Source organism: Zerene cesonia, chromosome 11 (assembly GCF_012273895.1).
Source record: "Zerene cesonia ecotype Mississippi chromosome 11, Zerene_cesonia_1.1, whole genome shotgun sequence".
Taxonomy (NCBI): domain Eukaryota; kingdom Metazoa; phylum Arthropoda; class Insecta; order Lepidoptera; family Pieridae; genus Zerene; species Zerene cesonia.
The window spans coordinates 6685853-6694649 of NC_052112.1; the positions used below are offsets into that span (position 1 = coordinate 6685853).

An 8797-nucleotide genomic window follows, 5' to 3' on the forward strand; every position below is an offset into this window, starting at 1 on the left:
TGTTTTAAACAACTTCACAGAAATTCAGCTTGTTGGGACTTTATGTAACTTCGAATGTCTAAATTGACCGGACTAGTCGGACAGATTGAATATACAGATACTGTTGGTAGATCGTAATTCGTTGTGGATGTGATTATTGATTTATATAAAAGGTTAATGATTTTAAAATAAATTCAAATTTATACAGGTTTCTTATATGATGGTTAATATATTGGCAGGAATAATACATAGGTAATGTGTAATTAGTAGGTAAATGTTTTTTGTATTTTACCGCTTTATAAAAGCTAATAATATACCATGATCAAAATTCAGACAAGTAAGTTTCGTATGGAATGGTATTAATCTGAGAAATGGAAAATTTATTTGGCACAGTCGTTTTGCTAGACAATGAAGCTTTAGCGCATTCAAATCCTAAAGATACGCATTTTGGTTCTGGCCATTTCATTAATATTCCGTATATAAATCCGCTGGTAAAACAATCTCCAGCGCCAGAAACATTTTCAACTTTATTAATTGCTTGGCTTGAATAGAATCGTATATCTAACTTTAAATTGTCTCGTTTTATAATAGCGATTCCCTTTGGACCCATTGTTATAAGGAGAGTTTGTACACATTGAGAAACAATTTTTGAAAGCTCAATAATTTGAAAAAAATCGTCCCCTTTACATGGATAATATGCATCTGGTTTTAAATATTTTGCCATATGTTTCAATTCTGAAATATTTGGTGACGCATATGCTATGTTAAGTTGCTTATTTCTCAATGGCTTAGTTGATTTCCTTCGGTCAGTGGGTTCGAAGAAAACTGAAACAAAAAAAAATAGGTAAATTATTATCAGCATGACTAGCTCGCAAGCAAAGAGGGCTCTTAAACTTAAATAATGAAATGCAAAATATATATATATTCTGCAAATGGACCTTCGCTTGATTTACGTATATATTTATTATTTACTTGCTTTTCGCCCACGTAGTTAAAAAATATTCTCATGGAAATGGGATGTGCCACTGCAGTAAAGAGTAGCCCTAAGTCACTCTGTAACCTCCGCCTCCAGACACTTAAAGAATTAAGACCCAGTTGATTTGAAAAATTTGATTGTTGGTTTATTTTACTGTGATAAAAAATATCGTGGCTACCAACCGATCACCTAATAAATTTATTGTGCTCAGGCCCGTACCTTAAAGTACTACTCATACTCAATATTTATGAATTAAAAATTAAATTTCAAATACAATGCTTTTCTCAATAATTGTATGAATTATAGAAATACGTTTCAAAGTTTGTGAGTCGTTCGTTTTATTAAATTAAATAGTAATAATAATAGGCCCGCAGGGCACCGTGTGACGAGGTGTCGGGGAGTCCATTCCATAGCCCAGATATTAAATCCTACATCGGCCGCGGACAACCCAGAGCTGTAACTCTATAGTGCAGCCGTGGGCAGGCTGCGGCTGATGTCACATAACACATTAAAAATCTCAAATCAACTCTCATCAGGCCCTGCGTGTTGCATCTGTGTCCCCACGTAAACCTTCCAAAAGACCGGGTGCCTTCCTTTTGGGGGTACCCGAGTATTATGGGGATGATAATAATAGCATTTTCTACAATTTCTACAAAAATCAATTGGTCGTCAAGTTGATAAGAGGTCAGGCAAGGACATACTACCAGCGGGAGACCTCTCGCCATGACAGCCTTTGGCTAGCTTTGCTTATAAACATTGCAAACCTAAGCCTATAGGAAATGATCTACTTTTATCAAAACAAATATATTTTGTTGCAGATAATAGTCAAACGTCAAGGGAAGAAGTGCGAGTTTTTTTTTTTTTTTTTTTTTTTTTTTTTTATGTCATAGCGGGCAGCTGAGCTGGTGGTTCGCCTGATGTAAAGCGATCACCACCGCCCATTAACATTCGCAAAGGTGAAAGTCCCTCTGTGAATGCGCTGCCTGCTTTTATGGGGTAAGGGAAAAGTAAAGGATTAACGACTGGAAAGAAGGAATGGACTAGGACGGGTGAGGAAAAGGAAATGGGCCTCCGGCTCCCCCACTCACCGTACGAAACACAGTGGCATGCCACTATTTCACGCCGGTTTTCTGTGGGGGTGTGGTACTTCCCCGGTGCGAGCTGGCCCAATTCGTGCCGAAGCGTGCTCGACTCCCACAATAAGTTTGAGTTTTGCAGCCAATAGACAATACATATTACTAATCTGTGCAATAGACAGTAGACACTTGTGGTAGACACTAGATTTCGTTAGTGGCACTGATTTGTTTACACCTGGCTCCACCCTTTGGACGTGACTAAGTTTACGTTCAAACGTACAATTAACTTTTGAAAACGTTTTCAGTGTGAAAAGCAGTGCATATCATAATAAAAAATATTTTATTAGTATATTATAGTGATATTTACATTTAAAAATATCAAACATATAATTATTATCGGCTATGTAATATCGTAATAGTCATTTCGTATTTTACTCCCGATTTTTAGTTTATATTGTGACAGAATCAACATACTAAGGTAAGATAAACTGCTTGATTCTTTATGCAATGTTTCATTGTTAAAAGTCTAAGGAAACAGAAAACTACTTTAACCAGGAGTGCTTATGCTTAGCAGAACAAAGTAACTTTTTAACCATTGCTAAGTTTTTAGTGTACTGTGAAAAAAGAATAGAAAAACAGTGTTTTCGGATTTCTCCAGCCTTATTTAAATCCACAAAAAATATTGTTTCTTAATTAAGGTCTGTTGACTTAAATGTGTTAAACATATAGGAACAAATAGAATTAAATTCTATCACAAATTATTTATTTATTATTATAGTAATTTACTCTTTATAACACAACAGCCTTATTATTTTACAAAAAACATTTGTTAATATTTGTACATCAATAGCATATTCAGTGTAATTATTTTGATAATCGGCTCATAAAGAAAGAAAGTTTTCACTTAAAATGAAAATTTTTTTGTTCCCCTATACTTTAATATAAAGATGTATAGAAATAAATTTGTTAATTATTGTAAGTTAGTTTGTAATTTTGTACTTTGATATTTGTATTTCCTATATCATTAATCATAATAAGTAGATTTTAATTCTAATTTGATGTGGGGTATATGTCGAGGCAAATAAGGTTTCAACTATCCATAAATACTGTGCTATTTAAGAATAGTGTTACATCATTCTTATGAGTCTACACTTGAGTTCATTTTACACAGGAGTAGGACCAAAATCATGAATTAACAGAGAAACTTTAAATTCTAGTTGTACACTATGTACAGTGAAGTATGTACAAATCATGTCATACCTATTTGCTCCAATATAAATTATCTTTAAACATAATATAGAACATCATTTTTTATGAAGTTGTTTGTGATTAACAAATTTATTGTTTAATTTTTTATTAATGCTCTGGACATTTGCCCTATATGTTATTAGTGTATACAATTTAATTTATTAAAATTAGTTTTTATATTTGATTACTATACAGAAGTTCTAAAGTATAGTAATATATTTTTGTTTATACATTCCCAATAAGACATTTGTTTGCTATGTTAAAAAGAAAAATCGAAATTCTTTGATTTTTTTATCATATTCTTTAAGTTGGAGATTTGGGAAAAATTTAGTGCAACCCGTTTTTAATGCTCTATCCTTTTTTATATATTTTTTTATGTATTTTTTTATATATTTTTTTATATATTTTTTTATATATTTTTTTATATATAATAATATTATTTTTTAACAAGGTAATTATTTTTTAACGAACAAAGAACTAAACCACATTCAAAGTCAGAGACACAAGCTTTCAAAGAAAAAAATTAAAAGTTGGTTCCCCTAGTAAATAGTGATTAAGTAACAAATAGAAAAATGCAGCTGAATTGTAAACCTCCTTCTTTTTTGAAGTCGGTTGAAAAACCATAATAAAACAAAAAGAAGATCACACAAGTGTACATTTAAAATGTAGATAAAATTCGTTATTTACAATAAGGAATATTCATTAAATATCAGTTGAACTTTGGTTTTCTGTATCGGAATCGACGTATTTCGGCAATTCAACCCTGAAAATGAAGAACAAACGTTCTCACAGTGACTAACGCGTGTGAACTTTTTAGCATTGTTTCTGGGCGAATGTTACGTGGATTACAACCAAATGTACCTCCACCATTCATTTAACGTATACCTATTACGAAACTGCATGTTTGTTATTCATCTTTGCATTAGCCTTGTCTTGTAAAATTACTTTTGGTTTAGTTAAAGCTATGTTAATGGTCTTTGTATGTATACCAAGGTTGCCTCCAAATGACTTTTAAGCCATAAAAGCTTGGTGTAAATTGTGTGTACGATTAAGAATTAGTTTGACGTTTAGAATTTTTTTATATATTCAACTAAATAATTTTTCATCGTAAATTTTCATTGTTTTACAATCTACTCTTTAATACCAATAGTCTAATACTATAAAAAGGAATGAGTTGATTGCTTGTTTGGATTGAATGGACTCAGAAACTGCTTGACCGATTTGAAAAATCTATTATCCTTAGAAGCAGATTGATGATTATGGTCTTCTTTTTACGGCGGGAATATGCTCTATTCGAAAACGTACAGCTAAAAGAAAAATGGGTAGTGTCATTATCCTTCCGTACTTGTCTTTTTGACTTCTTCTAAACGGCTGAACTGATTGGGTTGAAATTTTATATGGGCATTTGTATGATTTTTTAGATGATTAAAAAATAGAATTGGACCCGGTAAGTGGCCCTGCTGTCGGTATGTCAACTTCTAAACGGGTTAACCAATTGGATTGAAATTATATATTTATAGGGACATTTCGATGGTTTCCTGGATGATTTGAAAATACATTTTGTGTTGTCGTATAGACTACATGTTATTTTTAACCCGGGTCCACGCGGGCGGAACCGGGACGAGCTGATGGTAATTTATAAAGTTGATTAAGTGGTTAAGTAAATCAAATTGGCAGACCATTAATTACGTGAAACATTCCTAAATTTTCCGTAAGATTCCTAAGTGAGATTGATAAATTATTAATGTGGAATGAATTTATATACCTTCTACATAAAGACAAGAAGGAAGAATACAAATATGTATAATGGATATTTATTACTATTTTTTTTATTCAAAACTTTCATTCTTTCTACAGTGTGTTATGGAACTACAAAAATCTGGTTTTATTGCTATGTATATTGTAAATAATTGTTACAGAGACAATGAAGAACAGAAGCTTAGCCGGCAATTGTGGCATTGCCGTTTTTGTCATCGCCCTTGTGACTGTGGCATTGGCATTCGGTACGCCCAACTGGCTCGTTAGCGACGAGAGAATACGCGGGGCTAAAATGGAGCGGTAACTAAACCCAAACTATTTTGTTTAAATTTAAACATAACTGCCATGCTATGATATTAAAGCATAATGCATAACTTATGATGAGTCTCGACGATACGACCAAAAGCGGGAAGTGTAAGAGTATAAGAGTAATATCTAATAATCTCTACCGCTTTTTTGTACCTACGTAGAGCACCTGCATCGCAAGATTAACCAAATCCAAAAATTGCGTTTTATAGCAATGTTATTAGCGATATTCGGCATTTGAATTTCAGGCGCATCAAACGTTCTATATTTTTTCATCTTTTTAGGTTAGGACTCTGGAGCCATTGCTTTCGATCGTTACCTGACCCACTGGATCAGTATCAACGAAGGTTCTTTGTGGGTTGCCGTTGGGTATATGATCCCTTCACTACGGGATACGATAGAATACGTGGATACCTGCTTCCAGGTAATAGAAAATGTCTTATGTTGTTATAATTTTATTATTTCGTTGTAAGGAATCTTGGTATATAAAAATAAAACTAAAATGAATGGATTATAGACTCTTGAGAGTTCTCGAAACACATTTAACAATTTTCTGTGTCGATTTAATTATAATTGTTTTTAAATTTTAAATAATTACTAGCTGGCTAGTTAAACCTGAGACGAGTTCATCGAGGGTCAATTGTAAAATCCGCCATAAACGGAAACATTCACGTCACTTAGCATTGTTCAGAGTTCTCACGTCTAAGGTTCTGAAATAAATAAAATTAATAAGATCTTCTCAATGTCATTGAGTCCACAGTTACAATATAACTCGAATAAGTAATTACCATACCAGTGTTGAACATTAAGTGTATTGCTTTGAATTGAGTCATAGTAATATTTATTATGCCTCATCAATTTAAATTAAATTACCCGTCTTAATATCATAACACGTTGTTTTCAAAAATAAAAAGTGTGTAGTAGGTATGTTAGTTAAACATTGTTTTAATTTAGGTATTTATAAAAATGGCATGAACAGGAGTTGTATAATATTATGTAGTCTGTTCTTGACATGGAATACTTCGAAGAACGGTGTCTCTGAAGGGAATTTGATCGTGCATATAACTTCATTGCATCACGCACACTAATACTAGGGCACATGCTTGGCAGTTTTCGATTTATGCGACGTAATTATCATATCATATATAATTTTTTAGTGATTTTTCTTTTAATTTTAACTGCGGTAGGTCATGAATGGCGCAGTCATTCGAAGAAACAATCTTTTCAGCTTTATTTTACTATAAATAATTTAAATTTAATAGTGTTTTTTTTACAAGAACGTCTTAGAATTAGTGACAAAAAGAAAAATCTGTAACATATTAATATAAAATGCTAAAACGTGACCATTAATTACAATGTTTATATCTCTATAAAGGCAGAAACTGAATTACATAATACACGGTCTTTGTCCACGCAATGCGTGTTCTTATTAGAATTAACTACGTGCCGGATGAAGGTTAATTGACGTTATTAAGATCGATTTCAATTGAAAATTAACATGATTATGTATGACATTTGTTATTGTTTATTCCTTGTGAAATATCACGATACATGGCCCTAAGTTAAAATAATGAGATTACTTGGATGGTTATAATTGCTTTATAAGAAACTTCTATACACAGTGTAAGCATTACGTAGATAAGATCCCAAACAATTTCAATATTTATTGTTTTAATATGAAATATAGGTATAAAAATAATTTAGTACTGGGTATACAACATCAAATAAGTCATCAATTTAAAATGTATTTTAAATTATACAAATCATGGAAAATAACTGAAACCACATCATATATTACATATATTGAACATACAGATAAAAAGATTTATGATATATGTAGTTACACATCTATTATATATCATTTTTATTTTTTCAGGATTTATGATAGCAACACAGTTCTTTTTCACCATATGTCTTATAGGCGTGCTTATATCTATGGTATTGGTGATCATTTTCTTCACATGTTGTGGGCCAGATCAAAAAAGATTTGTTATACTTATAAAAAGTTTGGGATATATTATGCTGACTGCAGGTAATTTATTTTTAATATTATTACACGAAAATTTGTTGTTAATTTATTTTCATTTTATATCACCAACAATTTTAATTATTTTCAGGTATAAGTGGAAGTATGGCTGTTATTGTCTTTGCTTGTACAGGGAATACTGACGGTTGGATGCCAGATCATGCTAATAACTATTTAGGTAATACAGAATAAGTTTCAATTTCTCATATCAAAATATAGAAAGAAAAAAAAACATTAATCTTGGTGCATCATTTATCAATTGCTTTTGAAAATTCATTAAGAAAATAAAACTTGAGGTATGTGCATGATAAAACCATTAAATTCACGCCCTCAGTAGTGAAAAGCAAATTTATTTATTAAATTTTTCCCAGGTTGGTCCTTTGGTTTGGGTGTAGTGGGAGCTGTGGCTTGCTTGATAACAGCAGCACTTTTCCTCACAGAATCAAATATTCAAGCTAAAAAGCGAAGGAGGCTGAAGGAGTCGCAAGCCCGGTTCGAATTAGAGGAAGAAACTAAAGCGTAACAATTAATTGAAAATCACAACTAAGTACCGTCCTTTTATGGTGCCTTAAGAATATGTATTTTTAAGACTAAGTAACATCACATTGCGTCCATTTTTATACATTTTATATATAATTTTATATATTATTAATGAAAAACAATTATGTTTTCGATATTTCACAATTAGGTTACTTATTTTTATTTTAATGATTTTTTATTCATTAAAATCCACCGATAACATTACGTGCCTTTACCTGTTTTATATATACGTTTTATTTTTAGTGAATTTCATGTACATTTTGGACAACTTATACACTTTTAAGAGATGTGAAATGGAACATATTGTGAATCTCAAAATCTTACCAATATCATATAATAGATTTGATTTATATAAAAGATCTGAATTAACACACCATTTAAAATGACGCACCAATGATAACTGTTATGTTTTAAAACGTGTGTAGCTATTTTTAAGAAATGTTGCAAGGATATAAAATGTACTTGTTAATATATAAAAGACAGTGCCTGGATAGCACAATATAATAGTGTGCGCTTTAATATAAGTATAGGATTCTTATATCTGTAATTCCGTCCTAAAGCAATTTTGGTTGTTTTTTATGTATTCTAAGAAAATGTGTTCTAATTTTAAGCTTTATTTGATATGTGCCGTCCATTTTAATAAATGTTTAATAATTTAAGAACTTCTGTTAACCTTTTTTTGTTTATTATTTGGGTTGCCATTGCATCTTTGAAAATATAATGACAATTAATATTATTTTCTCTATTCAAAGTTGCATGCATGCATGTTTAAGTTCTGAATAATTTGATAATGGATTGCATATTCGTGGTATAACACTTCAAAATATATTGTAAGCGAAGTTTATAAAAAAATCTTTTGTTACATTGTAACATATTATACAAAAAAAA

At 31.2% G+C, this 8797-nt stretch overlaps 3 protein-coding genes across 3 annotated transcripts in view; 2 read left to right on the forward strand and 1 right to left on the reverse strand.

Annotated features, from left to right (window-relative positions):
• Positions 1-8797, reverse strand: part of LOC119829890 (AP-3 complex subunit delta-like) — a 42737-nt gene that overhangs the window by 31785 nt on the left and 2155 nt on the right. The gene's annotated exons all lie outside the window — the stretch shown is intronic.
• LOC119829873 (probable multidrug resistance-associated protein lethal(2)03659) overlaps positions 1-8797 on the forward strand; it is a 74358-nt gene that overhangs the window by 31294 nt on the left and 34267 nt on the right. The window lies entirely within an intron of this gene.
• LOC119829888 lies at positions 2238-8001 on the forward strand. Its single transcript, XM_038352589.1, has 6 exons — positions 2238-2509; positions 5199-5337; positions 5628-5767; positions 7220-7375; positions 7461-7547; positions 7741-8001. Exons 2-6 carry the CDS (start codon positions 5204-5206, stop codon positions 7890-7892), a joined length of 669 nt encoding a protein of 222 aa, XP_038208517.1. The 5' UTR covers positions 2238-2509; positions 5199-5203; the 3' UTR covers positions 7893-8001.